General features: G+C 38.3%; 1 protein-coding gene across 2 annotated transcripts in view; it reads right to left on the bottom strand.

The window, feature by feature from the left end:
- The window catches only part of CCDC192 (coiled-coil domain containing 192), a 215,460-nt gene that overhangs the window by 151,974 nt on the left and 45,271 nt on the right, over positions 1-18,215 (bottom strand). For both annotated transcript variants that reach the window (XM_045487571.1, XM_045487563.1), the window contains exons 4-5: positions 3,709-3,840; positions 2,537-2,593 (exon numbers count right to left, since the gene is read on the bottom strand). In XM_045487571.1, coding sequence (XP_045343527.1) covers positions 2,537-2,593; positions 3,709-3,840 — 189 coding nt within the window. The remainder of the gene's footprint in view (positions 1-2,536; positions 2,594-3,708; positions 3,841-18,215) is intronic.

Below are 18,215 nucleotides of genomic sequence, written 5' to 3'. Positions count from 1 at the left end.
TTAAGATAGAATTTGATGGGGGTGGTGGGGGTTGTTTATTTGCATGGAAGTGAGAGTTGAAGCATTATGAACTGATGAATCACTCAGAGTGAATGGAGAGAGAAGGAAGATTGCAGAAAGAACCTCTATAAACACCATTTGATATGTGAAATGGCATGTGGAGAACATAATTTGGAAAGACAGCAAACTGTAATAGCAAAAGCATGGGTTTCGGAATTGACATGTGTGACAAGTGATCTAAGCTTGAATATTCAGTTTTATTACCTGAAAATAATGCCCACCTTGTTGGGTTGTGTCAAGATTTAAAATAGAAAATAGGTGAAGCATGTACCACACAGTTAGACACATAATCTACTCTCAATAAACACTATTAACTAATATTTTCATTTAAATCTTCTTGATGAGTTGAAGCGAAGCTTCTGTGATCACACTTCTCTATTAAAATCTGAACATGGAGCACTTACACAGAAGAGATCTCAGTTGTTGATGTTAATACCCTAATACAAGAAAGAAATCCCAGTTCAGACAAACCTGGGCCAGGAACAGCGTGGTACAGGAATAGAATCTGCAGAAGCTAGGCAATGGAGGAAGACACCACAGGAATTTCCTGAAGGCGTCTGTGACTATGTTTCTTTAATCAGCTTTTCATGAAGAGATGCTGGAAGCTAATATCAGAACCTTACTGAACAATCTGCTCTCCTTAAAAAATTTCTGAACTCAACCCACCCTGGGCGAATGGCTGTAGGTATCAATCTGGCATGAGGAGACATCCTCCGGCAATAGTAATTATCTGTCACCCTCAGGGTCAGCTGGGAGAGGCATCTGCAACAGAACACTGAGCTAATGAGATATACTTGTGTTTGAATATGTCACCATGTCACAAATGCAGGCTTTAATCATTTTCACTATTGGTCAGTTGGACATACAAGGCCGAAAGACATTCTGAGGTCAGAGCTAAAAGCAGATTAGCTTTTGTCTATCCCAGAAAAAAAAAAAAAGGCATTTACCGTGATTTTATCCTGATTAGCTCATTTCAAATTTCAAAGGGATGGTGACCAGAATTTGTTATTTTGCAGTCTTTTTCTGCAGGACTTCTGGACTGTAGCCCCTCAGGTCTCAAATGGGTCTGAAAAGTTTGTTGTTCAAATTGGCCATTTAACATGACTGGCCATTGTTTTTTTTTGTTTGTTTTGTTTTTTTTAATGTTTATTTATTTTTGGGAAAGAGAGAGACAGAGTGTGAGTGGGGCAGGGGCAGAGAGAGAGAGGGAGACACAGAATCCAAAGGAGACTCCAGGGTCTGAGCTGTCAGCACAGAGCCCAATGCAGGGTCCGAACCCATGAACCATGAGATCATGACCTGAGCCAAAGTCAGAAGCTTAACCGACTGAACCACCCAGGCGCCCCTGGCTGGCCAATGTTCTTGATCAAGAAGTCATCCCCCCTGGGACGCCTGGGTGACTCAGTCTGTTAAGCATCTGACTCTTGATTTCAGCTCAGATCATGATCTCACAGTTCGTGAGTTGGAGTCCAGTGACAGGTTCTGTGCACTGACCCCTGAGGACCCTGCTTGGGATTTTCTCTCTCCCTCTCTCTCTCCCCCATCCTCACTTGTACTCTCTCTGTCTCTCTCAAAATAAATATACTTTAAGAAAAAGTCATCTCTCAGCACCCAAGACAAATAGAGGAGATTGCTGAAAAGAAGGTGAGCGAGTCTTTGAGGAAAGGTGTAAGGCATCGGGATCGTTCAGATCCTTAGGAAAGGAAGGAGGCAGGGTGACAGCTGGTTTATGTGTGTGAACACACAAGGGTATTGTGGCAGATGTTCATTAGTTGCTCTCTGCATGAAGATAGGCTAAAATATCAGTGAAAAATACCCTAGGAGTTCATAGAGTCTCCCTCAGGGGAGTACTTGCAGGGAAAATGAACAGTTGTGTACCTGATTTGTTTATATGGTCATTTGTCTAAAAATCACAAGACTTGGGCAGAATGAATACATGTAACGCAGTGCTGCTTGTAATATGGTCCAAAATTGGCAGCATCAGCATTACCTGAATGTGGCATCATCTAGAATTGTCAATTCTCAGGTCATATCCTAGGCATGCAGAAAACAGAATGTCCAGGCAATTTGTTTCTAAGTGTTTTCTAAGTAATTCTTGATATACTGAAGTTTAAGAAGCACTCTTCTAGGCATGTATTCGATGTGCCAGTCATTTCCACTTCCATTCACTCACTCCACTAGCCTGGTTTCCATGTCTTTCTACCCTTAGTTTCTGGTTCTCTTATCCTGATGGTACCTGATTAGACCATCTGGTTGTATGTGAGAGATAAGTTTTATAATTTTTATCCTGAGCATAAATCAGAATTCTCCTTATGGAAAGCAACTTTGTAGAGGCAATAACAATACTGATTTTTAGCCTGGTGATTTGGTTAGCAGCAAGAAGACCATGGTTTTAACTTCTGAGGAATTACCCTTCATTCCCAGGGTAACAGTGGTATAAATTAAGGGATTTTAAAAAAAGGAGAAAAACACTTACATGGGCTGTAAGTTGTTCCTGGGAAGCTTTCACTTCAGCTTGTAATTTCTCAATGCACTGAAAAGGAGACACGTTTAGAAATAAAATGTATAACTCTTCTTCTAATATAAAGTATTTCAGATATATACCACTTCTCAAATCCTGCGAATGGCAGTGCTGTTTCAGCTAGGTGCTTTGGAAATCATCATTGAGAAGTCCTCGCTCCCATCCCTATCTCACTTTGATTCTATTGAAGAGCCCACCAACAAAGAACACAAATATGTTAAGACTTAGGAAATGAGTAGGAAAATAATGTTTCCTTGATGTACAGAAGGTAATGCCAACCTATCTTATAACATATATACATATCTATATGGTATCAGATGGGTCTGATACTGTCTTTGTAACATATACATATGTTTTTATGTGAATATATATAGGGATAGATAGATAGATAGATAGATAGATAGATAGATAGATAGATAGATATCTCAAAGGTAGTTACAAACCCATTTGAGTTGACCAAGAAAAAAAATTATGTAAATGCCCAGAGATTCAGAGATTAATAACTTTTTATAAAATAATTGATTAAAGCATGTGCCAAATTTTTGATCCACTCATTTTACTACACTGAAAGAAACTATTCCTTGACTAAGTTCAACCTTAAAAACGAGGAGACATTTGGGGGCACCTGGGTGGCTCAGTCAGTTAAGCGTCCGACTTTGGCTCAGGTCATGATCTCATGGTTAGTGAGTTTGAGCCCCACGTCGGGCTCTGTGCTGAGCGCTAGGAGCCTGGAGCCTGCTTTGGGTTCTGTGTCTCCCTCTCTCTGCCTCTCCCCGCTCACCCTCTGTCTCTCTCTGTCTCTCAAAAATAAATAAACATTGAAATATTTTTTTTAATGAGGAGACATTTGCATAGTTAATACCACTTACAAAATAAATAGCATATTCATATAATATGATTCAAAGGATACATATCAAACAAACTTTTAAGATGTTACTAACAAAATTAATTATTATATGTGAATATTCATCAGGGAGTAGTTATATTTAGCTGACACAAATATTATTTACCATCTTGAACTTAAATTTGAATTTCCAACCTAGCCAGAAATGACTGCAGAATTGTCATTTCATAGAAGTTTAGGTAACTTTTTGAGATAAACATTATTTTTTTCTTCTCCAACCTACCTGGTCTTTTGCAAGAACCATTTTTTCATATGGCTCACCACTGTCTTCCTTATGATCCAGAGCCCCTAGTTTTTCCTCCAGCCAGGAAATTTGCTCAAGCAGTTTTGATTTTGTTCCTTCAGAGGCTGCAAGCTAAAGACATTTCTTGTAAGGGCATGTAAGTACAGTGATTTTTTAAAGCTCCTTTCAAAAGTCTAATTGATACATGAATTACCTACCACCAATATCTATTAAATATGAAAATGGCTTCTGGAATATTCCTCATAGCTGAAAAAGATTAGTATAGAGAGAAAATGAAATAATGTTGACTTTATATTCAGTAATAAAGATCTTTCTGGGCAAGAGATGAGACTACATAATTACAACAGGCAGAGAGATTTCTAATGCAACAACCTCAATGCTCACCCTTTTATGTTTCAAGAATGTACTTTGTTTTTACATGTGAAATCTGTACTGTTTTTAAGATCTGATTGGAGGCAGATCTAGGCTAAACCATCACTAGAAAATGTCTAAGGATGATGAGCTTTGTTTTACTGTTTGTAGATTCCTCTTGAGGAAAGGGGAGTTTGATAGTGTCTCATTCTTGAATTCCCTTGGAGAGCCCCTGGACTAGCATTTCCTTTCATTCAGACAGCTTATTGTGCATTTTTTCTATAGCTCAGCAACAATTCTGAGTCTCTGGAAAGGGACACACACCTTGTATTCATTCCAGTTCCCAGTGTGTCCTTGGAGGCATGAATTACCTTTAAGTATCTCTTTCATACTATTCCAAAAATTCTTGCGAAGCATGCTGTCTCATCTTGAAAAGCACAGTAAGTTTTTAAAGCTAATTTACCAAATGGGGAAGCCTAAAGAAGTTGCTCCGTCATGGAAATAAAGTGGGAACGTCATATATAAAATGGCATTGATCCACACAATCATTCACTTGCAATTATTTGTTTAGTTGGTGCTTTGCAGCCATTCTGTTATGTTCTGGAGATTATAAAAGCACAATGTGAGAGCCAGAGGGAACACATATGTCATGAACTGTTGGCTGTGCCTCTCAGCTCTCAGTGACCTTGGAGACCTGTTGGGCTCCTCATGGACAGTGACAAATTTCAACTGAGTACATGATAGCTTGGAGATGTAGCCTGGTTGTTCCAGACACCCTTCTATTTTATTACACAATACAGAGTGTAATGGCTAAACACTATGTGATTGAGGCAAGTTTCTCAGTTTCTACGGGTTGATTTTCCAATCTGTAAATGGGAACAGGGATGAAAAGAATAGTACTTAACTCACAGGTTTGTTTTGAGGATTATAAGAGTTTATGTAGAATAATGCTTGAAATATTTCCTGTACTTAGTAGCTATTATTATTATTATTATTATTATTATTATTATTATTATTTCTTCTACCTCCTGTAGATTACAGTATTGATAAAAGTCTTATTCAAATATTTATCAAACTATAAAACACAGTGTCTGAAGACATCACAGCACCTTTGAGCTGGTTACCCTAAACTCAAACCGTATTCGGTTCACTTATTTCCTACAGCCACTCTAGTGTTTAGGGAAAAGTCCTCTCTACATCTGGCATTTTTTTTCTCTCAAATACAGTCTTTCTAAGATTGGTCAATTTTGTTCCCATATTCTACCTGACTTATAACTCATCCAGTTCCCATCTGGTTGTCTTTCTTTTATATCTGCCTTCTATTATTTTCAAGCTTTTATTCATTCATTCAACACTCATTTATTCACTCACTTATTATAGAAATATGTTGGGCATTTATTAAAAGTAAGCCTTCAAAGGTAAAAAATGAGAGTGACATTGCTTATATGCTCAAAAGGTTACACTTTACCCAGAAAGGCAGAGAATTTTAAAACTATTATGTAATATGAAAGTATGCAGTTGAATAATAGTAATGACCCTAACAATTTACTGGGTATTTACTATACACCAAGCCTTCTGCAGAACCTTTGTTTTCATTATTATTTGTGTATCTGAATTCATCTTCATTCCCCTTTTGCAGATAAAGGAATTCACTAAGTTTAGTGAAGTTGTGTAACTTGCCCAAGCACATAGCAAGTTACGTGTTACAACCCAGGTTTTCACTAGTGAACACTGGGTCTGATTCCCTAAAGCCCAAATTTGACCCCAGCTCCCGAAGTGGGACCTGAAAATCATGAAAATCCCATCCTGTTTTCTGCTGATTGGTTCAAGAATCAAAGTCTTAAACAATCAGAGTCTGGCTTTTCTTTGGCCACAGTTAATAAATGCGGATATGTGATCCACTCATACTGCTCAGCAGGAATTTTGATGATTTGGGGAAGCATTCTCTCTCACCTACCAGATATGAATGCTGATGTAGCCATCCTACAAACATCCAGGAAACCCGTATATAATGAAGCTACACTCTGAATGGAAGAGTGACCAACATTATTAAAATACTGTATCAACAAATCTTGAAGCACATCCTACCTTGGACTCACACATAGTGAGCTAATAAGTTTCCTTATTATCTAGAAATTGAATGTTCTGTTACTTACTGCCATAAGCATTCTACTGATATACTGTCACATTCCAAAGCCCCATGCTCTTGACCACAAATAAGTAAATTCTATGGAAAAACAGCAGTAATTAACATTTATTCGGTAGTTACACCATACCACTCATTCTGGGTGCTGTCTGTACACAAGCTACCTTAGTCCAATGCTCAAAACTCTATAAGGAGTTTGGTTTATATTTTTTATTAATTATAACCATTTTAAAGAATAAGAAACTAGATGCTTTTAGGAGTGAATTAGCTTTCCCATAGCTAATAAGAAGAGGTTGGTTTTGGATCTTCAATGGCCTGCCTCCAACTCTGGGTCTTAAATTATATCCAACCCTAATTCTAAGGCTGCCTATAAAGATAAGGCCTGTGGTTTTTCCCTCCAATAACTACATGGCCTTCAGCATTATTTCTCACGTTTACCTATTTACCTGAAAGAAATTTTTTTTCTTTTTTTTCCTAAAAATCAAGAATTCTGTCCCAACATCTTGCTTCCTTTTTATATAGACATCAACCCCATCTCTTTCTTGCCCTCTTATAAAAGGTCTTTGTCTCAATATCCCTTTGATTCAGATATATTTACCTCAGGCTTAGCTTTCCTCTAAGAAATCTTGACTTGGAGTCAGGGATCTATGTGTTAGTCTCAATTCTACAACTCACGGACACTAAGACCTTGGTACCCATAATAGGATTTTATATGCTATGTTGCTATGTTTTTACAGAGTATTTCTCCAGTCATATGTGTTCAAACTGGACTGTAAATTCCCCAGAAGGAGGAATGGAGAATTCTGTCAAAACTTACAAGACACACTCAAACTGGTCCGGAGCAATCTTTGCTAAGATCATTCCACTTATTAATTTTATAAACTTAATTCTCATATGTATGTATCATCACCTCACAGCAGCCTGATACAGGGAACATATTCTTTCTTCCATATATGGATACATTGGGGGCAAGATCTAGTAATTTCTTGTTGCATTCTATTTTACAATGATGAAACTATTTATTTGCATAAGGTGATACTGAGTCCCCTTTGAACATAACCCATCAAATAGGACTCATAATCCAAAAGGGTAGAAGAGAAAAGAGATGAGAAGAAAATAAAATAAAATGAAAATTATACATCAGAGTTTTTTTTTTTTATTATTCTATTTTAGCACCGTCTGAAAGATTGTGCTCTATTGCTGAGTCACAAGATGTTAGTTGCCATTTTTTTCACTCCATTGTTTTGATGGATGTTTTAGGACTTTTTAATATCTAATTTTCAATTCAGGAAGCCTTTAGGAATGCTGCCTAAATCCAAATTCAAATTATGAGATGAAAAAAAAGGCATCAAAGTAAAAGGAAATCCAAGTTAGCCTGAAAAATACCATAACTGAATTTTAAAACTCTGGGGACCTTGGTCATTGCTTCTTCTTCTTGTTTTTTTTCTTTTTTTTTCTTTTTTCATAAGAACGGCTTGGTTTTATAGAATAAAACCTTGTTTGGGGAAGGATAGAAAAAAAGTTTAGCCCAACTTAGTATCTACTCACAAAAAGAGATTAGAAATACTGGACATCTGTTCTTGAAATGACTAATCTTCATATATCCTAACTAGCCACTTTTAAAAAAAAATTTTTTTTCAGTGTTTATTTATTTTTGAGTGACAGAGAGAGACAGAGTGTGAATAGGGAAGGGGCAAAGAGAGAGGGAGACACAGAATTCAAAGCAGCCTCCAGGCTCTGAGCTGTCAGCACAGAGCCCGACGTGGGGCTTGAATCCATGAACCGTGAGATCATGACCTGGGCTGAAGTCGGACGTCCAACCGATTGAGCCACCCAGGTGCCCCCTAGTTAGCCACTTTTGCTGGAACATAGGTTCACAGGATGCTGGAAGGCTCATTTTCTACCTCTGACTCTTTTTGTCAAGCAGATCCCCTTCTCTTCTACCAATAGTGTCAAAAAGTTTGGAGGGAAGAAATGACTTAAAAAGTATGAACAACAACATTTGTCTTCAGAATTAGGTTAAACAAAGAAGCAACTTCCATGTCATATCTTCAAGGCTGTGTAAATCCACTAAAAAAAAAATTCAACTTTCAATATTTACCCCAAAGTTAAATAAAAAATCATTATAAAAGTATTGTAATATAGCTAAAAGTGAAAGAAAGGTAAAATTTTATCCATTGTACAGTTTATTGATGGGAGTCAAGAAAGGGTACTGATATATTTTAGAATTGTATTCAAGATTGTGGTTAAAGCAAAATGACTTGAACTTCACAGAAGATGGCAGGGTGGTCCTTCCATGTAAATAACTACTAAGCTGGCAAGAACTGTCAGAGCCAATCAGTTCAGAACTCTGGAGTCTAGTAGGACACCTGCATCCAGGAAAATACTGGAGGAATAAAGAGACTGGCATTGAAAGAAATCTCTGCCAGGTCACTGGCTAACTGCAGAGATAATGGCACAGGAGACTTTGGTGACCACATGTGAAAAGAAATATAATCTTTGGAAAATTAATTAGGAAAACTAAACATACAACTGCAGTCTTCAACAAGCAACAATGGCAATTCTTAGAGAGGAGTGGGTGGAGAATCCGATTTCTAGAGTTACCACATTACAATACTTGTCTAGTTCTCAATGAAAAATTACAAACCTCACATAGTTAAGTATGGTGCATTTATTTAAAAATGATTAAAACTGCACCTGAAGAAACTCAGACATTGAAATTTTGGACTTACTGGACAAATATTTTAATCTTTTTAATGTTTATTTTATTTTTTGAGAGAGAGACAGAGCATGAGTGGGGGAAGGATAGAGAGAGAGGGAGAGACAGGATCCAAAATAGGCTCCAGGCTCTAAACTGTCAGCACAGAACCCAACATGGGGCTGGAATCCATGGTCTGCGAGATCATGACATGAGCTGAAGTTGGACCCTCAACAAACCGAGCCATCCAGGTGCCCCTGGTCAAATATTTTAAATTAACTGTGTTAAATATGCTCAAACAGCTGAAAGAAAAAAATGAGGAGAAAAAGTAAAGAAAATCAGAAGAGTGATGTATGAGCAGATAGAAGATATGAATAAAAGGGATAGAAATTATAAAAAGAAACTAATTAGAAATTCTGAAGTTGAAAAGAAAAATAGTTAAAATGAAAAATTCGCTAGAAGAGTTTAACAGGAGATAGAAGCGGCAGATGATAGAATCAATAAACTTGAAGGTAGACCAACTGAAATTTCCCAGTCTGTGGAGCAGGAAAAGAAAAGTAGGAAGATAAATGAAGAGATCTAAGGGGCCTGTGGGATACTACCAGGCACATTAACATACACATTATAGGAGCAAATAAATTAAAAAGATACAAAATAAAGTGAATCAAAATGGTATAAAAGGGGGGCATCCAGGTGGCTCAGTCAGTTGAGTGTATGACTTCATTTCAGGTCATGATCTCGCAGTTCATGAGTTCAAGCCCGGCATTGGGCACACTGCCTTCAGTGCAGAGAATGCTTTCGATCCTCTGTTCCCCCCCACCTCCCCCACTTACACTGTCTCAAAAATGAACATTTAAAAACAAAAAACAACAACCAAAAAAATGATATACTAGGAAACATCAAACACAGAAGAAGGCATCATTGGAGTAATTAAGAGTAAGAAAGAAGTAAGATATATAGAAAACAAATAGTAAAGTGGCAGAAGTGCATCCTTCGTTATCAGTAGTACTTTAAAAGTAACTGGGTTACAAGGGATACAGGAGTACTGATGCATGGGGGCACTTGTACCCCAATGTTGATAGCAGCACTCTCAACAATAGCCAAATTATGGAAAGAGCCTAAATGTCCATCAACTGATGAATGGATAAAAAAATTGTGGTTTATATACACAATGGAGTACTACGTGGCAATGAGAAAGAATGAAATATGGCCCTTTGTAGCAACATGGATGGAACTGGAGAGTGTGATGCTAAGTGAAATAAGCCATACAGAGAAAGACAGATACCATATGGTTTCACTCTTACGTGGATCCTGAGAAACTTAACAGAAACCCATGGGGGAGGGGAAGGAAAAAAAAAAAGAGGTTAGAGTGGAAGAGAGCCAAAGCATAAGAGACTCTTAAAAACTGAGAAGAAACTGAGGGTTGATGGGGGGTGGGAGGGGGTGAGGGTGGCTGATGGGTATTGAGGAGGGCACCTTTTGGGATGAGCACTGGGTGTTGTATGGAAACCAATTTGACAATAAACTTCATATATTGAAAAAAAAATAAAAGTAAATGGGTTAGACCCACCAATTAAAAGAGATTTGTGGAATGGATAATAAACATGATCCATCTATACAGTGCTTACAAGAGACTAACTTCAGACTTGAAGAAACAAATAGGTTCTAAGTGAAAGGATGAAAAAAGATATTCCATGCAGATAGTAGCCAGAAGAAAGCTGGGGTGGCAGACAAAATAAATGCTGAATCAAAATTATTACCAAATGCAAGGAAGGGTATTGTATATTGGTAAGTGCCACTTAATCAAAATTATATACATACATTCACCAAACAGCAGATCTCCCAAATATATGAAAAAAAAATCAACAAAATTTAAGGGAAAATATTAGTAATAAACAGTAATAGAGTAGTTCAAGACTTCACTACCCCACTTTTAATAATGGATAGAATGTCTAGACAGAAGATCTAAGGAAATCAAATTGAACAGCACTACAATCTAAGTAGACCTAATAGATATATACACGAGAATTCACCAAACAACAGCAGAATACACATTCTTCCCAAGTGCAAATGGAACATTCTCTGGGATAGACCACATTTAGACCATAAAATAATTCACAGTACATTTAAAAGGATTCAAATTATACAAAGTACCTTCTCCAACCAGAATGGAATGAAGCTAGAAATCACTAACAAGAGGAACACTGGAAACCTTGAAAGGAAATAAACAACACATTCTTAAAGAATAAACAGGTCAAAGAAGAAATCAAAAGACGAATTAGAAAATACTTAGAGACCAATGAAAAGAAAAGCACAACATACCAAAACTTGGGGGATGCAGCAAAGTCAGTACCAGAGGGAAATGTATAGCTGAAAACAGCTGCATTAAACAAAACAAAACAAAACAAAAAAAACACATCCAATCACCAAATTAACTTCACACCTGAAAGAAAAAGAGCAGACCAAACCCAAAGCCAGTAGAAGGAGCAAATGATAAAGACTAAGAAGAGATAAACAAAACAGAGAATTGAAAAATAATAGAATTGATGAAACCAAAAGTTCGTTCTTGGAAATGATCCACAAAGTTGACAAATCTTTACCTATATTGACTTTTTTAAAAAGAGAGAAAAGGCAAAAATAACTAAAAAGAGAAGTAAAAGTAGGGACATATCTACCAACCTTACAGAAATTTAAAAGTTTAGGAGAACGTACTGTGAACAGTTGGATGCCAACAAATTAGATTATCTAGATGAAATAGGAAAATTCTTAAAAAGACACAAATTAACAAAACTGAGTCAAGAAAGAGTAGGAAATCTCAATTGATGAACAAGAGAGTGAATCATTCTAACAAATATAAGGAAGAACTTATTGAGAAAATGCAGGAATGAATATAGCTTGTGCAACCACAGTTCACCTGTAGAGTTTTAGCCCAGTGGAACTTTTCAAGATGTCATACGTTTCATTTCCTTCCTTTTTTGTTATTGATATGTGACTTTATAAATCTGCTTTTGTAATTTTGGTTAATAATTGTGTGGGAAAACATGGAAATGTTTCCTAATTCCAAAAAAGAAAAGAAAGAAAAGGAAAAAGTTCAAGAGCATGGCATTGTTCACTGCAAGTCAAAACTGCAATGAGATTCCACTTCAAAGCCACTGTAAAGCCAATTTAAAAAATGGAAAATGGAAAGTACTGGGGCGCCTGGGTGGCTCAGTTGGGTAAGCATCCGACTTCAGCTCAGGTCACGATCTCGCGGTCGGTGAGTTCAAGCCCCGCATCAGGCTCTGGGCTGATGGCTCAGAGCCTGGAGCCTGCTTCCGAGTCTGTGTCTCCCTCTCTCTCTGCCCCTCCCCCGTTCATGCTCTGTCTCGCTCTGTCTCAAAAATAAATAAATGTTAAAAAAAATTAAAAAAAAAAAGAAAATGGAAAGTACTGGTGAAGATGTGGAGAAACAGGGACCTTGTACATTGCTTTTGGGAACATAAAATAGTACAGCTATGGTGGGAACCAGTTTGGTGGTTTACCAAAAAGTTAGAGAATTACCAATATGACCTAGCAATTACACTTCTAGATATGCACCTGAGAGAAGTGGGAGCATCCATCTACCCATAAACTTGTATACAAATGCTTACAGCAACATCATTCATACTAGCTTAATGATGAAAACCAAATGTCCGTTAACAGATGAAGGAATAGAGAAACTGTGTTGTAGACATATAACGAATATTATTCAGCCATAAAAGAAATGAGGTACTGATACTTGCTATACCTTGGATGAACTGCACAAGCATTAGGCTAGATGAGAGAGGCCAGACACAAAATGTCACCTACTGTATGACCCTTTTCATACAAAATATCAAGAATATCCATATCCTTAGAGGTATATCCTTAGAGACAGAAAGGAAATTTATGGTTGTTAGGGGATAGGATGAGGGTTTGTGGGGAGCAGTTATTTAAAAGGTACAAAGTGTTCTGGGGTGAAGAAAAAGTGTTGAGACTTGAGAGAGGTAGTGTTTGCACAATATTGTGAATCCATTAAATGCCACTGAATTGCATCCTTCAAAATGGTTAATTGTATGTTATCTGATTTTCACAAAATAAAATGACTTTCTAGTTAGCTCTCAGTGGTCAAGAAAATTATTAGCATTATGTCATTTCCTTGAATGCTATTAGAGAAAACTAACAAAATTGGATTGACCGTTTTCATTTTAAAGTAGTGAACATAAACCTCGGTGTTGAGTATCCTTCCCTTGAAATCAAAATATCATTCTATTTTTCTTTTAGTAAATTTTCTTTCCTCTTTTCTGAGATAGTATGATTCTCTATGCTTTCCTCAAATATCATTTCTTACTTTCTCTCTCTTCAAAATTCCACTCTCCCCCCTCACCCCAAATGGCTACCTCATCAATAGTTTACTGAAGAACTAGAAGCTGCCAGATGGCTACTTCCTCACCTTCCCACCAGCCTTACTCTATGAACCTTACTGCAGCAGGCACTGCTAATCTGTTTCCCGACAGTTGTTTACCCATTTATCCCCTGCTACCAGGCACCCAATTTGGATTAGCTAGCAGCCATGTGTTTAGGGAAGCTTGGCCTTGTCCAGCTCCAGGGAATGAATCACAATTAAACTAAACCAGCCATGTTGGTCTCATTCCCAGGTATGAAAGATTATTTTAAGCATGAGCCTGCCATCCAGGAGAGGCCCTTGGAGCCCCAGGAAAAGGGTTTTACCAGATTTTTTTAGAGACCCATGGGAGGAAGTATGTCTCTTTTTTTTCAGTATCTTTTTCAACGTTTTTTTTTTTTTTTTTTTTTTTTTTTTTTTGGGACAGAGAGAGACAGAGCATGAACGGGGAGGGGCAGAGAGAGAGGGAGACACAGAATCGGAAACAGGCTCCAGGCTCCGAGCCATCAGCCCAGAGCCCGACGCGGGGCTCGAACTCGCGGACCGCGAGATCGTGACCTGGCTGAAGTCGGACGCTTAACCGACTGCGCCACCCAGGCGCCCCATTTTTTTTTTCAGTATCTTTTAACTGCATTTAACTCTTGAATTAGGACACAGTTAACACTGAGGATGATGGGGCAAAGGGTAGCACCCCTGTTCTTGGTGACTTTCTTGAGCCACTGAATTAACCAATTTGGAACTGTTCTACCTCAAAACCTGTTTTGCACATAAACTTATGTTCTGCACAGCTCTTCTGTGCTGGCCTTATTATAAGACTTTAACTGGGAAAAGCATCCTTATTAAACAAATGGAGAAGATATTCTTTTGTCAAAGCCCAGCCCTTTCACTTGGCTTTGAAGCCCATCTTCTAGATCACAAAGCCTTGACCCCTGTAATTTCTGAACTGCGCACCACCACCCCCCCCCCCCCCATTCATTTCTGCATTATCTATCTCACCCTTTCTGGTCGATCCTTTTTAGCATATAAACATGTTAATAGTAATTCTCGTGAACAAAAGATGTCCATTGATAGCTTAAAATAATGACTTTTCTTAAAATAGTTGCCTACCGGGGCGCCTGGGTGGCGCAGTCGGTTAAGCGTCCGACTTCAGCCAGGTCACGATCTCGGTGAGTTCGAGCCCCGCGTCAGGCTCTGGGCTGATGGCTCAGAGCCTGGAGCCTGTTTCCGATTCTGTGTCTCCCTCTCTCTCTGCCCCTCCCCCGTTCATGCTCTGTCTCTCTCTGTCCCAAAAATAAATAAACGTTGAAAAAAAAATTAAAAAAAAAAATAGTTGCCTACCTACCCTGTTGTCACTTTCTTAGAATATTCCAACGATTTTTGTAAGGAAAAAAAAAAAACTATTGGCTTATATAACTGGGGACACAGAAGTAGATTTTTGTTTCACTCACAACTAGATCCACAAACTCAGATGAGGTAATCATACTCTGTCTCTTTTTACCTCTGTATCTTGGTGCTGTGCCTTTATGTTGGTCTCATTATTTCCCAGTGCAGACAATCTTTCTTCACACAGTGGGAAGAAATGTTACCTAAAGCCTTCCAGGTTCATGACCTCAATAGTAAGACAATTTTTCCTCTAGTAACAGACTGAAAAAGGACTCTGTTTAGCCCATCTTAGTTCATGTGACCTCCCCTGGGTCAGTCTTTATGGCCAGAAAAATGGAGTGCCATAATTGATTAGAACGTAGGTCATGTGCTTAATGATCATTTCCTGTAGGTAAGAATACTATGATTGACAACCACAGAATTATTATAAGATTGGAGCCAGGAAAAACATTTCTCCAGAAAAGGGAGACATAAAAACAGAGGCCAGTTAGAGTCCATGCTGTAGGTGTTAAGTAAGCACAATTATACCATTATGCTCAGAAGCATATGCATTTCCCAAAAGGTACCTGCATAATATGATGCATCTGTTCTACATGAATCCTAAAATGCACTCACCTCTCCACCAAAAGGAGATAACCCAGAGTCATATCAAGTTACTTCATTTGTTCCACATTTATATCTCCAAATTATGTGCATTTTCCCTCAATCGCATGCAGATGAGACACATCATAATATGATACCTAAAGATTAAATAGAAAACATACCCTCCCTAAAAACAGGGTATTACAATATAATTACAATATAATTCTCCTTTTTAAAAAAATGGAAAAGGAGAAATAACATCCAGTTGTCATTGGCCACTGCAAACACCACCTTGTACTGGCTAGAGGTAACAAGGCCTGTCCTGGCCGTGCAGTGAGTGAATGTTTCTGATGTGTTTGTGTCTGCTTCTGACCCCTGGGAATGTTCATTGTCCTTTTCTTCCGTGACCACAATCAAGAAAACATCTAGAGGATGTTGCTTTGGTGGGGAGTGGTATTGAGTTTGTGTTTCGAGTATGTCACCAAATTCCTGTATTTGTCAGAACCTTTTTGGTTATGTTACAGAAACCCAAAGCAAATTGGCTTAAAAAGAGAACTAATTGGTTTTTTAACTAGAAAGTAGAGGCACTTCTTGAGTCTTACGTTAGATTCTCAGAATTCTCTCACTTCACCATCCTTGGCGTGCCTTCTCTTTCTTTCTTTTTCTCTCTGTCTCAAACTACAGGGAAAAAATTTCCCCAGGGGCTGGGAAGAAGACTACTCTGAATTACATTTCTCTCCTAATCTCTTTTTAAATTGCCTTCTGCCCTCCACTATGCTATTGACACTGATCTTGTCCAGATTGCCTAGATCCTCATTTTACCAAACATAATGCACAGATTTCTAGCCATCTCATTCAATCTCCCAGTAAAATATTACACATCTTAGTACTCCATCTAAGTACTTCTTGAAACACTCTCCTCTTTCTGTTTCCAGGACATGATTCTCTGGATTTCTTCCTGATTCTCAGTTTCCTTGGCAACATTTTTTTTTCCTTTCAATTCTTTAAATATTGTAACCTAAGAGTTTGGTGTTGGGCCCACTCCCTCCTTTATCTATGCTCATTCTCCAGCTGATCTCATTGGATGCTATGGTTTAAACACTAGCCATTAGGTGCCATAGTTTAATATTTTTAATGTTTATTTATGAGAGAGACAGAGTGCAAGTGGGAGAGGGATGAGAGAGAGAAGGAGACACAGAATGCAAAGCAGGCTCCAGGCTCTGCACAGTCAGCACAGAGCCCGACGTGGGGCTCAAACTCACGAACCGCAAGATCAAGATCTGAGCCAAAGTTGGCTGCTTAACTGACCAAGCAACTGAGCCACCCAGGCACCCCTAGGTGCCATAGTTTAAACATGTTGGTTACTCCCCCCCCCTTTTTTTTTTACATACAACCACTTAGCTTCAGGCTAAAGTATATGTATATCCAACAACCTACTTAATATTGGCACCTGAATGTACACTAGGCATCTAAAAATTAATGTATTCAAAATGAAGTCCACATATTTTATATGTTCCCCAGACTTCTGTCTTGAATCACCCATCTATATGTGTAAGCCACAAATATATTCCAGACTTCCCTTTCTCTCATCATCCACCCAATCCATCAGAGAGTGCAATTATGGAAACCACCCCATTAATTAATTTGAATTCTCATCTTTATCTCTTCTCATTGTCTTTTCTCCTAGATCTCCGACACAACCCACACACAGACACACAGCAAATAATATTGCAGGATAGGTTTCCAGGGTCATTCAAAAACAAACTGAGTCTCAACAAATCTTGCAGAGCTCATACTACAGAGAGAGGAGTGATTTCATTTAAAAACAAAGGCTTCCCTTGTGCTAAATGCTCTGTAAGCTGACTTGGACTAGTACTAAAAACTATGAAATTCTTTGGCAATAAATAACAGATGTAAGCACTTTATAAATTACCTCTTCTACCTGTGGAATGGGCAGGAACCCCTATGTCTGAAGATACACTTAGTTCACAAAACTGGTTTTGTCTCGTTTCAGTTTTATAGCTGAAAACAAACAACACATTCCTCATCCTACCTCCATCCTGGACAAAACAGACTTTTACACTTATTAATATTTCTCCCTTTAAAAATCTATTTCCAGCCATTTCTAGGTTCATGCACATCTTAAAATAGATCTGCAAAGGCCTATAATTTAGAAGCATAGTTACCCCTATATAAATTTGCTAGGGTTGTTGTAAAAGAGTACCACAAACTGTGTGGCTTAAACATCATAAATTTATTATCTCAGATTTCTAGAGGCTAGAAGCCCAAGATTAAAAAGTCAGTAGGGGGGCGCCTGGGTGGCGCAGTCGGTTAAGCGTCGGACTTCAGCCAGGTCACGATCTCGCGGTCTGTGAGTTCGAGCCCTGCGTCAGGCTCTGGGCTGATGGCTCGGAGCCTGGAGCCTGTTTCCGATTCTGTGTCTCCCTCTCTCTCTGCCCCTCCCCCGTTCATGCTCTGTCTCTGTCTGTTCCAAAAATAAATAAACGTTGAAAAAAAAAAATTTTAAAAGTCAGTAGGGTTGGTTCCTTCTAAGGAACCTTCCAAGGAACTTCTTGTACACCTCTCCTTTAGCTGCTGGTGATTTGCTAGCAATCATTGGTATTCCTTGGCTTGTAGATGCATCACCCTGGTCTCTGCCTTTGTCTTCATGTGACTTTCTGCCTGTATGTCTGTGTCTAAATTTCTACTTTTTATAAAGATACCAGGTATATTGGATTCAGGGCCCATCTTACTCCACTATGTACTCATCTTAACAAATTACATCTGCAACAACGCTACTTTCAAATAAGGTCATGTTCTGAGGTACTGGGAGTTAGAACTTCAACAGTTGAATCTGGAGGGGATCAACCCTTAACACCCCCAAGTTTTGGGGTGAAAGAAATCTGAATAATAGAGGAAAGTTT

The sequence above is a fragment of the Leopardus geoffroyi genome, chromosome A1, assembly GCF_018350155.1.
Source record: "Leopardus geoffroyi isolate Oge1 chromosome A1, O.geoffroyi_Oge1_pat1.0, whole genome shotgun sequence".
NCBI lineage: Eukaryota > Metazoa > Chordata > Mammalia > Carnivora > Felidae > Leopardus > Leopardus geoffroyi.
The sequence above is the reverse complement of the archived record's forward strand: the minus strand, read 5'-3'. Positions and strand labels throughout refer to the sequence as shown.